At 48.7% G+C, this 18,800-nt stretch overlaps 1 protein-coding gene across 4 annotated transcripts in view; it reads left to right on the top strand.

The window, feature by feature from the left end:
- Positions 1-18,068, top strand: part of efnb2a (ephrin-B2a) — a 29,757-nt gene extending 11,689 nt beyond the window's left edge. For all 4 annotated transcript variants that reach the window (XM_037110513.1, XM_037110512.1, XM_037110514.1 and 1 more), the window contains 4 exons: positions 2,080-2,363; positions 10,856-10,948; positions 12,375-12,485; positions 14,431-18,068. In XM_037110513.1, the coding sequence (XP_036966408.1) occupies positions 2,080-2,363; positions 10,856-10,948; positions 12,375-12,485; positions 14,431-14,837 (895 nt within the window). In that variant the 3' untranslated portion in view covers positions 14,838-18,068. The remainder of the gene's footprint in view (positions 1-2,079; positions 2,364-10,855; positions 10,949-12,374; positions 12,486-14,430) is intronic.
- The last annotated feature ends 732 nt before the right edge of the window (positions 18,069-18,800 follow it).

The following is an 18,800-nucleotide window of genomic DNA, read 5'->3' as shown; positions in this document are numbered from 1 at the left end:
ATCTCCATGCTCTACTCCCCCCCCCCCTCCCCACACACACACACACACACACACACACACACACACACTCATGCAGGATAAGATGAGGCCAGATGGCGCTGCGATGCATAGACATACATCCGCCTTTCCTGCCTCCGTCTCCGTGTGTCCGTCACTGGACACACTGAACCACCGCTGAGTGTGTCTCCAGGGGGCAGAAAGAAATACTCGCTCGGCCTAGTTAGTCACTGTGTGTGTGTGTGTATGTGTGTGTTGTGTGCATCAGTACGCTCGCTTGTGCACGTGCTCAGTGCCGGAAGCAAAGGAGATGATGCACGCTGCAGGAGAGGGAAGAGGAAATAATGTATGTGTCTGTATGTTTGAGAGACTGTGTGTGACAGAGAAGAAGAAGAAGAAGAAGAAGAAGAAGAAGAAGAAGAAGAAGAAGAGCAGGGAGGATTTCTCTTTCTGTGAGAGCTGCCAGCCTCCATGTTTATATATATATGAAACTGATTATGCATTGAATTTCTTCCCCTCGCTATTTCATTTAGAGCTCTTTGTTAATTATGAATCGGCTGTGCCTTGCCACCGGTCCCCTGTGTGAAGGCTCCCCTGCCGCCCTGCGGTGGCGGTCTTTGTAGTCGGGGAAAAAAAAAAACCCACAGTGGAAGCTTGACGCTGGAGTGGAGTCCTCGCTGAGGGAGCAGAGCGTCGTGTTTTCAGTCTCGGTGCTGCTGTAATGAGACGATGGCAGCCTCGCCTGTCCTGTGGTCCAGGAGGAGAGGTCAAAGGTCACGTGGAGACGTTTGTGTGAATGATACGTACAAGAGATGCAGGTTCAGAGGCGACTGGTGCCGCAGCTGTTGGGTTTGTGATGAAGCTGCAGTTATTAATCGATTAATCGGCAACTATTCTGATAATCAGTCATTTCAAAGAGTCAGCAGTCTCTGATGTCAGCTTGTTGTTTCATAGACCAACTAACAGATTCATTGATAAAATGATCAAGAGATGGATCGGTGATGAAAACGATCGTGATCTGCTGCCCTGGATGGTCCAACGTGATGTCATCAAATGTTGTTTTATCTGATCAGCTGTTCAAAAAAAACACGTGAAGTTCAAAAGAAAAACATCAGATGGTCACAGCTGAGAGGAGAAAAACATCTAAATGAGTTTCAGACTTATTGTTTGATAGTCGACTAATCGCTCCATCGGCTTCTTGTTTCCGCTCTAGTTCACGTCAGCAGACACACACACACACACACACACACACACACACACAGATCAGCATACTGAAGCTGAGTGGTCCCACTAGATGTTCATTAGTCGTGTGTTTGCGATGCGTTCCCGTCTTATTTACTCACACCAGCGTTCACAGCGTGCCTCAGAAAGCCTCCCGGGCGTCCGCCGTTAACATTTCAAATTGTATTCAAGCGTGGGGCAAATTCATTTAGCAGATAAATACGAGGTTTCAACCTCCAACTCCAGCTCCAGCCGTGAATCTGTGTGTGTGTGTGTGTGTGTGTGTGTGCTGCAGGCTCTCAGTACTTGGAGACTAAATAGCAACATTATTTTACTTTTGGGAGGATTTTAGGGGAATTCAGCTGCTCTCCCAGTCGAAGCGCTCCGGGCTCTCCGTGGATGTGCGAGCGACTCTAATGTTTCTCCCGTTGTTGTGATTTTGCTCCACCGAGCGACGTTGTCGTGCCGTCGTTTCCTCCTCGCATCTGGGGAAAGTGTGCCGCCTCCTGCTCGTTTATCCGGTTTAATTATTCTTCCTTCCCGTTCACTGAAGAAGAAGAAGCTCCGTGATTTCATCTTCAGATACGGGGGTCACTTTGTACCCAACACGCACACACACACATACAATCCGCCATTATCCTCCGTCATCTAATATTAATGGACACAATCAGTAATTACCTCATCAATAATTAACTGACTTCTCCCTTTTTTTTTTGTTGGGAGATACGACGAGGCTCGATGGCAAACACTTCAATCTGAAATGCATAATGAATGACTTCTCATCAGTTTTTCTGCAGCTGACTAATATCCATCTCTCTTCTTCTTCTTCTTCTTCTTCCTCCCCTGCGTCTCCTCCTCCAGATTCGTGCCAGGCCAAGGCGTGGTATTGTACCCCCAGATCGGGGATAAGTTGGACATTGTGTGCCCCCGCGTGGACGGCGGGGTGTCCGATGGCGTGGAGTATTACAAGGTGTACATGGTGCCCAGGGAGCAGCTGGAGAGCTGCACCATCACCAAGGCCGACACGCCGCTCCTCAACTGCGTCAAGCCCGACCAGGACGTCAAGTTCACCCTCAAGTTTCAGGAGTTCAGCCCGAATCTGTGGGGCCTGGAGTTCTTCAGGGGGAGAGACTACTACATCATCTGTAAGTACACGGCGCTCCCCGAAGGGATCATAAATTAAGCGTTGCATGATTTAAACGGCTGTAAACAGTTCGGAGAGGTTTCAGAAAGCAGCTGGTGGCGACATACCTCAGATTTCTGGGAGAAGTTTTATTGTGTGCTCGAGTCGAACGGAGATGATGAACGGCTCTTCTGAGATTAGACTCAATTTTGTACAGTTGCTCTCTCTCGAAGGTTTCGTACGGCTTCCCTGCATGTGACTGATGGATATTCTGCAACCCAGTTTAGGTACCAAACAAATCCACTCGGTCAGGGTTTGGAAAATGTCAGGTTGTGATACTGAAACACCTGTTTTGGTCGCCACAAACACGACTACAGATGACTCAGCCTCCAAATTATCCGTCTGATGTTGCCACTGACCCGGTGACCAAAAACATTAGGTAGTGTCCTGCTTTGTTGAAACCGAGTCCTGAACTGCAGTCACTGGCTTGTCAGCCTGTAGCTGCACCACCTCCAGATGCAAGTTAGCTACGTAGCCTCTGACAAACAAACGTGAACGTATCAGTCGAGGGGATGATCGAACGCCGCCTCGTTGTCAGGAAGCTCTGAGAGTCCCGTGAACATCACAGATGGAGGATATCTAAATGTGGACGTCTCCCCGGGGATCCCACAGATAGACGCACACAAGTAAACATTTTAGGTCCGTTTGAAGTTGTGCTAAGAGTCCATTCAAAGGAGTCTGGAGTTTTTTCCCCGCGGGATTTGCCTCTTGTATAAATCAGGCCTGTAAGAGAAGATGAGGAGCTTGAAGTCGAACCGTTCCAAGAAAAGTTTGCTAAGAGCGGTTCTGATGTTTAAAGACCTCTTCATCCGACACCAGGACAAGCTGCTTGTATTAAAGCGTATGAAGTCGTCTTCATCGCTCAGACCGTTGACTCAGAGATGACTCAGCAGCCGGCCTCGCGGTGCAGGTGTGGCCACGCCGCTTTGCTGATTGCCTGTGATGTACCAGCACCATCCTGGGAGGAAGTTCTGCTGGGGTTTTAGTGACGGCCCCCTGGTTTGAAACATGGGAGGTGGACTGAACCATCTGTGTGGCGCTGATGGGGGGTGCGCTGCAGATAGGACCATCTGTGAGGCTCTGCCACCGCCATCTGTGAGCTGTCACAGCAGTGGAGGGCCATATTTCTGACTGAGTCGAAAGAAGGGGAAGAAAGCAGAGGGAGGAGACGAGCTGGAAACACAGCTTCTCCTCCAAACGCTCAAAGATGGTGGAGGGAGTCACGTCCGCTAAAACAAATATTCGAGGTAACAACGAGCCGTTCTGTTCAAATCCCTCTTTAAACCGCCTGCAGACGACGACTCCACCGAATTAAATTTACCTCTGAGCTCTGCAGCACGCTGACGTCCTGCAGAGAGATCTGTCAAGCAGCTGTTTGAGAAAAAAAAAACAGGTTCAGTAGCACAATATGTTCATTCAGTCCTGCTTAAAGCTGAACAGGCAACAGTGGCTGCTCGGCTGCTAACGTGTCGTAGCTGCAGGATATTTGCATGGCGCGGCACGTCGTGCTGTGTAACAGGTACTTTGTGCGCTCGCAGGTGAAATATGTCGGAGGTTAGAACAATGACTCACACGAGGACAGTTTGTAGGCAAATCCAGGAGAGTCTCACCCACAATACACCTGTGTACCTGCACAACACACCATCAGATGTGGTTTGTGTGAGTGTGTGTTGAAGGACTACAAAGGCTTCTGGCTGAGGAGGTGCAGACACCACCAGCCTCCTCCTCCTCCTCCTCCTCCTCCATGGTTCCCTCCACCCAAACGCTGCAGTTAATTATTGATGAGCCAATGCTGGTGTTTACTTTAGCCCCGCTTCTCCTGGTGCTCCTGCAGATGAATGTGATCGCGGTGTGGTGGAGCAGCATCAGGAGGAAGACGCCGTGAGAGGAGCAGGGATAAGAAACAGGTTGAGAGAGTCAGGAAGACGCGTGTGTGTGAAGGAAAACACGCTGATTATGCAAACGTGCAGCAGCTTCCCTGTACACACACACGTTTAACACCCGCACAACATCTGATATATAATTCTCTCCATCGCGACCCGAGCGCAGCAGAATATTCACGCTCCCACCGGCTCACGCTCGTCTTCATCATCCTGCAGAGTCGACAAGAGTGGTGGGAAAGTTCAATTCCTAACTTTAAGAAGAGAGGTTGGAAAAATCCAATTTTGCAGTTCTTGCAAATTCCTTTTTCCACTGACATCACCCCCTCCCCCTCCTCCTCCTCCTCCTCCTCCTCCTCCTCCTCAGCTACAAAAAATGCTAATGTGTAGCCTAAAGAGGGGAGAGAGGGAGCTGTTTCTCCATCGGAGTGTGTCTCGTTTTGCTGTTAATTGCCTCTTCTTGGCTAGCTCCGGCCCGGTTCTGCAGCTTTAACAGCCCACTGCAGTTGCATTGTGGCGCCGGGTTGTGTACTTAGTGCCGTTCCCTTATTTCGAATCGGCCGCTTGGAGAAGCTCCAGACCTTGCATGGGTAAACACCGGGAGTGGAGCACAAACAAACACCGAAACAACAGAGACAGAGTGAGAGGAATGAGCAGAGGTGTGCGTGGGTGGAGTCGGACTGTGTTTGTACCTTGCAGTGTTGTAGCGAGCCGGCGTGGGCGTAGCTGCATGTGGAAACGTATGGGAATTAACAGACAGGCTGTGTTTACACTCGCTGTTGCCCTTAAACCTGAAAGCATCTCCATCATCGAGTGTGTGTGTGTGTGTGTGTGTGTGTGTGTGTGTGTGTGTGTGTCCGACCCCCACCTTCCCTTCACTTCCCCTCCAGCGGCGCTGTCCAAGATCCGCCGGAGTGTGACACCGCCTCAGAAAAGTTCACCGTGAGGATTTCATTAGTCTTTTTGGAGTGAGCACTCGATACGTAATTAATTAACCGCTGTTTAATCCTCCATTTCTTCTCACAATTGCCGAGGCCCCCACATCAATGCTACGGATCTCAACCAATTGGATTAGCGCTGCCTTGTGTTGAGTATTGTGCCAAAGCGTAGACCGAGATTAGACGGGTTTGCTCGACACCCTCCCCTCCCCGACTCTGAAGCCACCTCTATAGATCCAAAACAGCGGTGACATCGGGCCTCCTCCTGCACGGGGCCGGGCAGATCTGTTCCCTGTGCACTGATGAAGGAAAAAAAACAGAATATTAGTGTAAATCTGTGTGTTTTGCATGTGTTTGCGTGCGACAAGGCTGCTGTGTGTCTGCAGATTTCCATGTATCCATGCCTGTGTGTGTGTGTGTGTGTGTGTGTGTGTGTGTGTGTGTCGCTCACAATGCTGCTCCAGTTGCGAGCAGATGAGTCTGATGTGATTGTTTGCGGCAGCGTGGCCTGCAGCCGAGAAACCAAGTGAGCTAGATGATTACATGAGCTAAAGAGGGAGGGAGGGAGGGAGGGAGGGAGGGAGGGAGAGGGAGATGAATAAGGAGGGAAAGGGGGCAGAGCGAGTGACGAAAGCGAAAGAGAGCTAACGAGGGGAGGGCGAGGTAAAAGGAAGGGAGCTAAAGAGGGAGGGAGGGGAGAGGAGAGAGGCTAAAGAGAACGAGGGCACAGAAAGAGAGAGACGAGCTAAAGAGGGCAGGAGACACAGTCGGAGCAGACGAGATTTCATCAAGACTTTAATCACCTCTTTGCTTCAGTCGCAGCAGAAAACAGTCCCGCCACCTTCTGCTCCTCCACAAACGTGGAAAACTCCTCTCGTCTAATGCGACATGAATTTAAAATGTGCCCTCAGTTCCACGGACTGGAGATGTTCGGGGCTTAAACTCAATTTTAGGGCATAAAAACAACCTGGGAACGATTTTGCAGAATATACCGCTTTTTATTTTGCAATAATCCTAAATAAATATCGTCCAAAATGACAGAAACAGTAAACATCATGTAATAAATCATCAAATATAAATCAGGCCGAACGTTGATTTCTGTACAAACAAAAAGATTTCTGCAAAATCTCGGCTGGTTTTTCAACCAGCACCTCCGTCGTGCTCTCGTTCTTTTACTCCCTCCCTTTTTAGACGTCCAGGTTGGTAATGATGGATTGTTATTATCACATTATATTATAATAACAGTTGCTGCTGCTGCTGCTGCGCGTCTGCGTGGGAAAATCATGAAGTGGTGAGAAAGAGCCTGAAACCAGTCGACGTTTTTTCTTTTTGCACCTCCTCTCAGTCAAACTGCACCAAAAAAAATGATAATTAAAGCACTTCTCACTTCTCACCGCTGATATAATTGAGTGTTAATCATGAAACTTTCATTCTAAGTGGATTTAATTAATGGATTTCAGTGTGTTGTTTGATGAGGAGCGAGTGTTTCGGTGGTGACCCGGCCTCGATTCTGAGGGTTTGCCCCGAAAAAACGCGAAGGCGCCACCTGTCACGGGCGATTAGGGCGCTCGGCGGTTGACGGGTATTAACCGGCCTGTAACCTCTCCGCCGCGCTGATGGCTTCACGCTCCACAGCAACCAGACGGACGGCAATTACATTTTGCTCATAGCTGCTTTTGTCTCTTCTTCTTCTGTCTCTCTGGGACACATCCATCCGTTCATCCCCTCAGTTTTCCCCTCTATAGTTTCTGTCTCTTCCTATGTGTCTTCCTGAGATCGCTGCCATGCTCCGCTCCACTATTTATGAGCGGCCCGAGCGTTGTCTGTCTGTCAGGCGGTGCATTGTGTATTAATTATACCCGCAGATTCTCTTTTTTTGGCAAAACTAAGTGAAGCAGCCTCCAAAAAAGAGGAGTTTCTAGAGGTTAACAAGACTTTTCATGCTCGGCCACTTGATGCTTCACTTCTGCGACCCTGAGAGGGAATTTGTGACGAGTGAATCTTAAACGTGGGATTAAGTCGTCGTCCAATTAGAAGCGAAACGTCACGAGAAGCTTCTGCAAAATTACAAGAATGACAGGACGTTAGCTGAACTCGAGGTGCACACATGCTAATCTAAAACTAGCTCTGCATGCTAGCACAAATATCTGAGCCTTCCTTGCTGTTTGCTGGTTGCAGGAGAAAACAGGATAAGAGTTCATCAGAAGTTTAAATAAAATGAAAGGATGCTATTATGAGCTAACACCACGTGATGTGGATGCTACCAGCTCGTGTGTGTTAGCACAGGCATCATGACCACATCAGGTTTTTTACATTAGCAGAAAAAGCAGGAAGCGGAGATAAGAGCTCCGTCTTTATCTGGATTGCAGCTCACAATTGACTGTCTCGTTAAACACGGGGTGATTTTCCACCCTCCTGATTTGATAAACAGGAGAAAATTAAGTTAAGGAGGTTGAATTGAGTTAAGGAGGGTAAATGAAGTTAGAGGAGGGGAAGCGGGGCTGACTTGTGGCGTGTTTACGAGGCGGGAGGCGGGACTGCGGTCTGGAGCGACGCATGCTCGTCGTATGCTAGCGCTAATTTTTACAGGTGACTGAAACACACACAGGGTGAGGACTCGTCTTTGATTGGCCATTTGTTGGAGCGTACGTGTGACTTGTGCATGGTCGAAGGTGTGTGTGTGAGTGTGTGTGTGTCAGTGTGTGTCAGTGTGTATGTGTGTGTGTGTGTGTGTGTGTGTGTGTGCTGGAACATTTTTTACGGGCCCACTCAAGCTGTCACTTTGGTCTCGAGCGGTACTTTGTCACAGCCGGTGAGTGATTTTTCCTGATGGCCCTTTTTTTTCCCTCCCCCCTGTTGCCGAGCCTGTTTTTGCATCACAAGGTCGGCCCGTTCCTCAGCCTCCATCAGAACCACGTCGCCAGAGAAACAGACTGTAATACTCCGTCAAGATGGTGCGAATGTTGACGGAAAAATTCAACGTAGCTTTTCTGTTATCCCTCCTTGTCTGTCTGCAGAAGGTCACACACAGACCGAAGCAGTGGGTTAATCTTCCTCTCCTCCCTGTCTTATCTGTGTGCTGTAAATCCATTTGTGAGGGTCTTGTAGGAACCAGGTCCATCCCGACACCCCCCTCATTCTCTAACATGTCCCCCCCCAATGAGTATTAAGGATTAGCTGGTTAACTTTAGCCAGCTAGTCCAGCCAGGCCTCGTCTGGCCGGGGCCGAGGAGGGCCGAGTCATTCAGCCTGCCTTAGCCGATTCAACAATCACATTCTGTTTAAATCCAAGTCAGGCTTGCCTGGACTGCAGCCTTGGCACAGTGAGTGTGTGTCTGTGTGTGTGTGTGTGTGTGTGTGTGTGTGTTTTACTCCTGCATTTAAAGGGGAAGAAGAATTTAAAGTTTAAAATGCCTCTCGGATTTAAAGGATCTGTTTTGTTTTTTTCTCCCCCGATTTCTTTTAAATGTCAGGGAAATGTTGCGGCCAAGTTATTCTTGATAAGGGAGCTGTTTTTGGAGGATGCTCCGTGTTATTTTTGGGTGTTGATGTGTTAAATGATTTAATAGGTCGAAGGGAAGGAGGGGAAGACGGAGGGCGAGATATGTGGCTGATGAGACCTAAATAAACCTTCAGCACGGATCGGCGACCTTCACACCCGGTGAACTCTGACCCCGCAGGGACGCGAGCGTTCACAACACAAACGCACTTCGTGGTCGGATGCAGCTCCTGCACAAACACACCATCATGGTGCCAATTACTCCACAAAGTAAACACTGTTAAGACTGTTAATGAAATCCTGCACGATTGTACAATTCATGTGTGTTAACGGGTTTACGAAATGAACACACACACACACACACACACACACACACACACACACACACACGGTTGCAGGAGCACAAGCCTTTAAGGAGCTTTGTCTGTAATGTGCTTTTCGGTCCTCGCTGGGAAGCCATAGGTCAGCTGGAGAAGGAGACAGGGGGAGAGAGAGGAGGCGAGATGGAGGGTGGGAAGGAGGGAGAGGGAGGGAGGCCTTGTTAACATGCTCTTTGTGTCCGCTCCCATCACCGTCTTATTGAAGCGAGGGGCTTCGGATCAGAATGATTGGTAGCTGGGAGGGAGGAAAAAGGAAGAGGGGGAGAAAAAAAAAGGAAGTAAAAGGGGGGACTGGGAGGAGGAGGAGGAGGAGGAGAGGGAGAAAGTGGCAGACTATGCAGGGCTTAATTTTTCAAAGCTATTTCAATCTGAGTCTCGCTGAAGCACCTGCCTTTCAATTCCCCCGCAGTTGATGGAAAAGCTTGTGCTGCAGCGGGGAACGGGAGGTGGAGGAGGAGGAGGAGGAGGAGGGGAGGGGGTGAAGGGGTTTAAGGAAGAAGAGAGGAGGAAACTGAGGATGATGAGGGGGAGAGAGGAGGGGAGGAGGAGGAGGAGGAGGAGGGGGGAGGCGGTCGTAGTGAATGCGGGCCACTGCACGCTGGCGGGAAGCCAAGCCGCTAAGCCCTGGCAGCTCGTTAGCCTCTGTGTTACTGACCTGATAGACCACAAGCCCGACTCCCCCCACACCTCCCCCCTCGCCTGCCTCTCTCCCTCCCTCCCCCCTCGCCTCCCTCCTGCCCTGTCCCACTCCTGATCCACGCTAGCTGCAGTTCTGCCCCGCGGCCTCCAGGGGCAGCACAGGAGGGAGGCGGAGCGGCAACTAATGGGCTTGAAAGCATCCAGCTGATTGAGCTGTGGCAGGCAGCGCGTGTGTGTGTGTGTGTGTGTGTCTGTGTGTGTGTGGGGCACATCTGTACAAGCCTTCCTATCCGTGTCTGCTCACAGGACCCGTTCTGTTCACATGTGGGCCGCGTGGCGCCGCCCCTCCAGATTCCTCTCCCGACAGCTGCCGTTAAACGTTCGGCGGCGTCGCTTCTGGTTTTCCTCCCATGTTCGCTTCTTGTTTTCAGATCCTTTAAGCTCTTTTCATCTCGGAGCCATCGAGGTATTTATCACCTCCCACTGTTCCCTTAATTTCCCTCCTCTCCTGGAGAAGTGCCCTATTTTTTTTTTTTTAAAACCTTTTCTCCGCCTCTCCTGTTGATCCCTTCATTCCCTCCTCTTTTATTTCCTGTTGTCAGCAGATTTCTCGGCTCGTCTGGCTTTCACATCTGAGCATTTTAAAGCTTTTAAAATCCAAAAGTGTGTTTCTTTAATAACTGGCGACCACTCTCCGGAGTGTCGTTAGCACTAATGCACGATAAGCCCACACATTTTTTTCCTCCCCTCCCCCGCGTGGCATTGCCAAGATGGCCGCTGTCATCGCCGCCGTCATCGTTTCGCTCACTCTGTCTGTCCTCGCCTCCCTTAACTGCCTCCTTCACGAGGCCCATCAGCACAGTTAGAGATATTACGGTCACAATTACTCAGGCTAATTGACTTTGGGGATGTGAGATACTCCGGAGCGACGGAGGTGATGAACGGGTGAATTGTGATTTTATTAAAGGGGGGATGACTCACATCTTTCCCCTCGGCGGACGGCTCTCAGCGCTGCTGTTGTCTTTGGGAACTGGCTGTTATTTCCGAGGCTCGAGGCAAATGTGGCGACGCAAATTTCCAGCTGATCCTAACCTTGTTCCTCTCTCTGTTGCTTGTAGCTACATCCAACGGCACCATGGAGGGCATCGACAACCAGGAGGGGGGCGTGTGCAAGACCAAGTCCATGAAGATAATCATGAAAGTGGGACAAAGTGAGTATTGTGTTATTGAGTTACGGGCCCGCGAGCGCCTGCAGGCACGAGCAGCGCCGGAACGCTCTGTGAAAACTGTAGTGAGAGTCTGAAAAATGTCCTAATAAGGTCACAGCTCCATCGTCTCCATGACACCTGGAGGCTGCGAGGGGGCAGGAGATGTAATCTAGCGGAAGCCCTAATGTGCACAAACACACACACACACACACACACACACACACACACACACACACACACACACACACACACGATTGTGTATGCTTGCATGCACACGAGCATCGGAAGCATCTGCTGTTTTACACTCTCTCTGGTTTAGAGGCTTTCTGCACATGTGAGCTGGAGAAGCTGCACAGGTTATAACACTCTGACACACACACACACACACACACACACACACACACACACACACACAGAGCTCCGGCTCTTAATTACAGCAATAATTATTCATAAATCAGTTGCCCGGCTGCCACCCAGAGTGGTAATTTCCCGGGGTCGACCCTCTCGTCAGCGGCGGCTTCAGAGCTATCGAGCGCCGCTGAAGGTCGCAGGAATTTAATGGAAGCCGCTTCACTCTGAAGAAGAGAAAAGAAAAGAAGAAGCAGGTGCTGGAAATTGTTTCTGTCTCTTAATAGTTACCGAGTTCCTCACAAATCAGCGGATTTATTCAATAAAGTGCAGTTCCAGCGGCTCAGCCTGAGAGAGGAGCGAACAGAACAGCAGATGCTCGGTGAATTACTTCAGCGTTTAGCATGAAACAAGAGAGGATTCTGACGGACAGTTCAGCTGCGTTCAGACCCGAACGGACCTGTTACAGGAGCAGAACCCGTCTTCAGCTGCCTCTCACAGTGAGACCCGGATCAGCAGGACACGTTCTGATTTAATGTGGAGCTCTCTGAAGACGTGAAGGACAGTTTGGACGCGCGATGAATTACTGAGAGCTTCTTTTTTTAAAGATTGTTTGAAAGAATCGATGATATCTGAAGTGGAGACGCTGCGTTTTTCATGCACTGAGAGATTTCTTTGGGGCTGTTTTTGCTTCTGGAACATGTCTTCTGTCCGTCTCGTGGAGAGAAAACGTTCAAAAGACGCATTAAAGTGTTTATTTTAGTTCAGATTTACATTCTGGACGTTTAATGCAATCGGAAAACTGTCTAAACGTAAGAAATCATTAAGTCGTCTCCACTTCAGCAGCACTTCCATCTGTATTCTGGAGGTTTTTGCTTTGTTCATAAATCATTCACAGCCTGATTTAGATTTAGAACATTTTATTCTAAGAACATGGAGAAAATCTATATTTTTTTATATCTGTTGACAGTATTTCTTCATTTATGGAGTGATACAAAGCGACAATCGACGATATTCCTCCTGTAAAAAACATTTTGATGTTTAACTTAATTCCTCTTCATCTGCTTTGTTTCTTCTCCAGATCCCTCTGACCCTATTTCACCCAAAGACAACCCCACCAGAGTACCCTACCCCCCCAAGCACCCAAACGAGAAGGACACCTACAACCCCAACGATGTCCTGGAGAAACCAGGTGAGTTCACGCGTGAGTGTGTGCAGCTTAAATCCTGAGGAAGTGGAAACAGAGGCGGGGAGGATTTATGGAAACAATTTGGTGTTTTCGGGCCGCCGTGATTGTTCAAGCAGCTAAGAGCAGATAGTGCTAAGTGTGTGTGTGTGTGTGTGTGTGTGTGTGTGTGTGTGGGGGGGGTTTGCAAGGTGTGTGTGTTTGCAAGCGAAGGAAAGAAAAAGGTCAGCGATTCATCAGCCAGTAATTGAATGTTGCCCATAAAACTGATAGGCATCTCCGGCCTCTCAAGGACTTCTAAGGTATCTCCACGCTGGCCCCGGTCCAGCCCGACCCGCCACTTAAGTGACATTTTCAGGAAAATGATCCGATCGCTGTCTGCCTCTTAGTACAGACGCACACTTGTTTCTGCGCCGAGTCACAACTCAGACGCACGGCGGCGGCGGCGGCTTCGGCGGCAGCTACGTGCCGACTCGCTCTTATCTCTCTGCTATTATGTTGCAGTTAAAAATCTCCCAAGAAGAAAAAAAAAAATCAGTCCGGCAATTTCCGCAGCGAGCCGTGCTCAGATAAAAGAAACAGGAAAGGGCCTTCGCTGTGTGGCTCGGTTCAGCGAGGGGGCGTGGCCTCACCTGACACTTTCTGTTGTCACTCGAGCGTGCAAATCCTCCGTTAAATCCACGCTGGCACGGCCTCTCTGCAGACATCAGCATCTTGCTCTCTCCACTTTCATGTCCTCCGTCCTGCTTTTTTTTTTTAATGTCTCATCTCTCCATCCCGGCCCGCTAGCGGGAGCATATGGGCGTCAGAGTGCTGTGGGCAGAGCGTCTGAGGCAGCATAATCCCCTTGTAAAACAACAGAAGGGTCCTTGCTTTGGGCTGCATGCCATCCCAGATCCACTCCCCCCCTCGCCACTGCAAAAAGCACTTTTCGGGCCTCAGGAGAGCAGCAGCAGCCGACAGGGAGGCGCAGTAATCCCGCCTGCTCAGGGACCCGATCCTGCACCGCGCCGGGCCCCGTGTGTTGGACCTGAACCAGCATGTCCATCGCTGGGAGACAGAGCACAGCTTGGCTTTCATAATTGATGTCTCATGATGACATCAAATATTTCTTTTATAATATCTCCCCTCCGGGGCCGTTAGTGAGAAAATGAAGTTACTTTTTATGTCTTTCTAAATGCAATTTATCTAAGTGCCGTCCGCCTGTATCTTCCCCGAGCCATTGTATCTGCTATCGGGCTGCGCGCTGCCCTAGTTTCAAGGTTGCAGTCTTCACCGGCTGAATTTGAATAGCCACCGATCGAATGTGACCTTTATACAAAAGGCTTCTATAAGCAGGCTTCGGTCTGAGCAGCTGCCGGGGCTGCTGGTCCGCCGGCTGCACCGTCGCTGCGACACGATGAAAAGACTGCGAGGAGAGAAAAGAAAAGGCAGCGGCAGAGAAAGACGCACGGCTCGAAACACTTCTTCTACCTCGCTTCATTTCCTTTATTATGTCTCAGCGGAGGTGATTTTTTTTTTGGATCTAAGACCCCCGACAGCGTCCTGAAGCTCTCACAATTACATTTCTGTAGCTTTCCAAACCTGCTGCTTCCAGAATCACACCCACGTCACACAGCGACCAGACGAGCTTATTATTAATCTTACGATACGATGACACACGAGCGCCTTCCAGGAAAGATTGTCTGAAGGTTTTTAGAAGAGGTGGTTGATTTGTGTTGAGCGTCAGAGCTGCAGGAAATTATTAATTCATTGATTAGTTTTGTCATTCGTCATCTCCTGCTTTGAGTCTGACTTTCCAAACAATCATTAAATAAATCGAGGAAACAGATTAATTGCAGCCCGACTGAGCAAACCTCCACTTTGTGTTTTTTAAGATGATGGGGGATGTTTTTTGTTGATGTGCCAACATGTTGTCGCTGTGCTCACGTCTGCTTCCTGCGTCCCTCAGGTGTGTCACCCAGAGAAAGCATTGACAACGACAACGGCGGCAAGTCCTCCAGCGTCATCGGCTCGGAGGTGGCCATCTTCGTGGGCATCGCTTCGGGCAGCGTCATCTTCATCATCATCATCATCATGCTGGTCCTGCTGCTGCTCAAGTACAGGCGGCGGCACCGCAAGCACTCGCCGCAGCACGCCGCCACGCTGTCTCTAAGCACCTTGGCCACGCCCAAACGGAGCGGAGGCGGCGGGAACAATAACGGCTCGGAGCCCAGCGACATCATCATCCCGCTCAGGACTGCTGACAGCGTCTTCTGCCCGCACTACGAGAAGGTCAGCGGCGACTACGGCCACCCGGTCTACATAGTTCAGGAGATGCCGCCTCAGAGTCCGGCCAACATCTATTACAAAGTCTGAGTCGGAACTTTTACACGCAGGAGACGAACTGGAACGCTCCCCGGGCAGAGCGGGTTTTTTTTGGCTTCGCCTGGCGCCGCTGGCATGCCCGCGAACACTCTCGCTCTTTCTCTCTCTGTCTCTCTCACTCTGTTGACTCCTCCTCCTCCTCCTCCTCCTCTCCTCTGATGTTTTGTCACTATTTTTTTCTTAATCGAAGTTTTGCTGATACCTTTGTCGCTCTGGTTTGGGCCCGGCGGGTGCGGACGGGTCGGGTTTGGAGGGCCGGAGAGAAGGCTGCTGCTGCTCTCTGGAGCTCCGGCGGGGAAACGGGAGAGGACGATCTCTTCTTTCCCCACGACATTGCTCCCCGTTTTGCTTTGCGCGCCGCGGCCCGGCATTTTTTTAACAGGAACTGAGTGTTTGCGGGGTCAGAACGTTACGACGGATGCACAGTGTGTTTGTTTTTCTTTTCTTTCACGGATCGGACGGACAGACGGATGTTACGGATGTGGAAGGTTTCCTGGCACGACAGGAGGGGAAGGAATCTGTGGCCTCACCTTAAAGAGAGACTACTGCTCGGGAAGAGAGAGGGAAAGAGACAAACAAACAACGACAACAAAAAAAACACGAGTGAGGAGGAGAGGTAAAGGAGAATACGGGGCTGACCACGAACTCACAAAATGGCCGCCCTCTCTCCTCGACGCTCACAGGCCGGAGAGACTCTGTGGATTTAACCAGCCGGACGAGGAACAAAACGGAGCGCGATCCTCACGGCGGTTCCTCTCCGGGACTTTCCTGACTGACTCACGGAGATCACCCATCACCCTGCCACCCACATCCTCACCATCACATGTACACATCCACCCACGCACACAGACACACTGTCTCACCGGTCAATGTGAACTGTTTGGGTTCCGGTGTGGACCGCACCATTTCTCTCCTCACGCTCAGATCTGTTCTCTCGAATCTCTCAGATGTTACTTGAAGTTTTTTGTCAACATTAACTGATCTTTGTTTTTTTTCATATCTGATGTAGTTCAAATGCAGACAGAGAGTTTTGTTTTTCTTCTTTTTCCTTTACGTGACGTGTCATATCCCCGATGTGACGTTTTTAAACACAAGTGACCCTACGGTGGCTCGGAGCGGCGACGGCGTGAGACGAAGGAGTGAGGATTAGTTTTTTTTTTGGTTTTGTTTGTTTCTCAATTGTTGGTCGCCCTCACTCCGGGTGTCAGGTCTGCCCAGGTGGCTTCTGGGAAGAGTGGAGGACTTTCATATTCATAGAGCAGCACTTTTAACCCCGTCGTTGGTACCTCCACTCTTCACAGCGAGTCCGAGAGAGACGCAGTGATAGCTAGAGATGGGAGAGCAGCTGTATCCCGTCAGATTTAGTAACGAGGGCTCGCCTCAACTTTAGAACCTGGGCCTTTCACACAGGCGGGTGTCAGGGGGCAATAAGAAATCCAGTTCGCCTTACTGCCGCTTTTCGCATCAGGTGAAGAAGAGGCCCGAGATGTAGTTGAGGTTAGCATAGCTGGCTGCAGCTCTAGGTACTGTAATGTTTACCCCTAGGGGTCCGATGATGATTAAGGGTGCCCGAAGGGCCCAAAATCACCGTGACCGGTGCTCTCCTATTCTTGTTTTTTAAAAAAAGCACAGGGACATCTTACTTAACATTGTCACTGTTTCTCAATCTCCATTAGCATTTCCATATTGTGAGTTCTTCATTTACTTCTTTTTTTTTTTTTTTTTTTTTTACAAAATAGATGTACATTTAAAAAAAAAGGACATTACAAAGATGAAAAATACAAAAAATAACATAAAAAGCAGAATTTATTTATGATAGACACATAGAGCACAGGTGTTGTCAGGCGGTGAGGAGGAGAAGAAGAAGAAGAAGAAGAAGAAGAAGAAGAAGAAGAAGAAGTAACGTTAATATATTATGGTATAAGTGCACATTATGCAATCTAGGTTTTTGATTATTTGATATCTCTCGACCCGCTGAGTCCCGTACTTTCATGAGCTCTCGGTCCTGGGAAGGAGGACCCGGGGAGGGCAGCCTGGACCCCCCGGGCCCCCCGAGGGGAGGAGACTTATCTGACCCACAATAGCTCACGTTGGTGTACACAAGGGCAGAGTAGCTGTGTCTCCCACACTCACTCAGTGTAGCATCTCCCAAAGGATAATTGTCATGAACACCCAGCGCCCCCCGATTGTCCTCATACACACCCTCCATGTTCCCTGTGCATGTGTGTGTGTGTGTGTGTGCGTATGTGTGTGTGTTGAGCAAGTCTATATTTCAGTGACTTCACATTCATTAATATCTTTGGCCTGAGATCATAATCGCGACTCATGCCGGCGCCCCGCCCCGCTCCCCGCCTCGAGCATGCATCATCGACATCGTCATTCGATCATAAAAGAACATCAAAATTTCACCGAAAAAGCCAAGCCTTGTCTGATCTGAGGTTTGTGCCTCTGAGAGGCTACAAAATCTGCAAATATGCAATTCTTATTTATTTTTTTAAATCAATTCTGAGGAAAAAAAAACAACAAAAAAAAAACAACAACCACCACCTATGGAAAGTGTTCTTAACCACTGAGAGATGTAACGACAAACTAAACGACACAAAAACTAGCAAAAGTGCGTCACGCGAGCCTGCTGGTCGATTTTTGTTTCCTGCGTTAGTTTTATTTTAAATTTTATTTTGAACCTGTTTCTGTTCTAACTGTGTGCCGTAGTACAAAAAGGTAAACTGTGAAAAACAAGAAACCATTAGAGAAGCATATATATATCACACCTGGACAGGTATTTAAAGAAAAAAAACACAGACACACACGCACACACACATATATACAACAAAGAAATGGCTGTTTAGTTGCTGTCTGTCTGCGGCAGAATCTGACAATCTTATTAGTTTCTTTGAATCTGACGTCCTTTTCTTAGCGGCCACTCGACTAACTCTCTCCCAACATTGACCCGGTTCTGCTCAGACCCGTCGTGTGAAGAAAACGTGGCAGCGATGCTGTGAGAGTCTTAGCAGCGCGGGGGCTAGGAGAAGCACCTCAGGCTACTGTAAAATGCCTTGCTCGTATGGTCAGCCCTTGGTCACTTGACTCAGTAATTTTGCACCGTACTTCTGTAGGTAAGAAAACTGTAAATACATTAATGTTTGTATTGTATATGGATCCTGGGTTGTTACAATAGCCTTATTCACCTTTTTAGGAAAGTAAACGGAAAAAAAAAAAAAAGTTCAGAAACAATGGAACTCACTTCAGTCCGACAGAGCATACTACTTTTTTGGTAAATAGCTTATGTACATATTGACCAGAAACCCAATAAAAAAAACAACATTTTTTTATAAACTCTTAAAAAGTAAGATGTTTTGTATAAAATTTGAATTTTTTGCTATGTATTTTAGCTAGCGCTCGATGGAAAAGCCCGTGTCCTCCCCACTCCCCCCCCCTTTTGCACTGTTTCCATGGTAATTTGGTTTAAGAGGAGTTAAAAAAAAATATTAAAAAAATGAGAGAAGAGTTGCCAAACCGACTGCTGCATATTTGTGCCATAAGTGTGTACCATAAATATTTATTGAATTAGTTTCTTTTTCTCTTTTTTTGTTTTTGTTCTGTTCATGATTTTTAATATCAGTCCAGTTTGTAAGTAACACAGTATTATATATTTGCATTGTTTGTTTGTCGACCCCCCCTGAGTTTTTTTTTTCTTTATAGTCATGTCGTCATGGTTACCGGGTGGCTGTAGCCCCTCCCCCTGACCCCCGCTCCCCCCCTCCTTGCAGTATGAGATGGCCAGGCTGTGAAAAAAAAAATGGTTTTAACATTCAAAAATTTAAAAACAAAACGTTCAAAGTGAGGATAAATGACACACATTCCACCAGTCTGTTACAAACTGAAAATGTTTTTCAATAAAATGTTTTTCCTATGGACGCGCTGTCTGTCTGTGTTGCTTTGTCGCTCGCATGA

This window comes from Acanthopagrus latus, chromosome 9 (assembly GCF_904848185.1).
Source record: "Acanthopagrus latus isolate v.2019 chromosome 9, fAcaLat1.1, whole genome shotgun sequence".
In the NCBI taxonomy this organism is placed as follows: domain Eukaryota; kingdom Metazoa; phylum Chordata; class Actinopteri; order Spariformes; family Sparidae; genus Acanthopagrus; species Acanthopagrus latus.
This window is presented reverse-complemented; position numbering and strand designations above follow the sequence as displayed.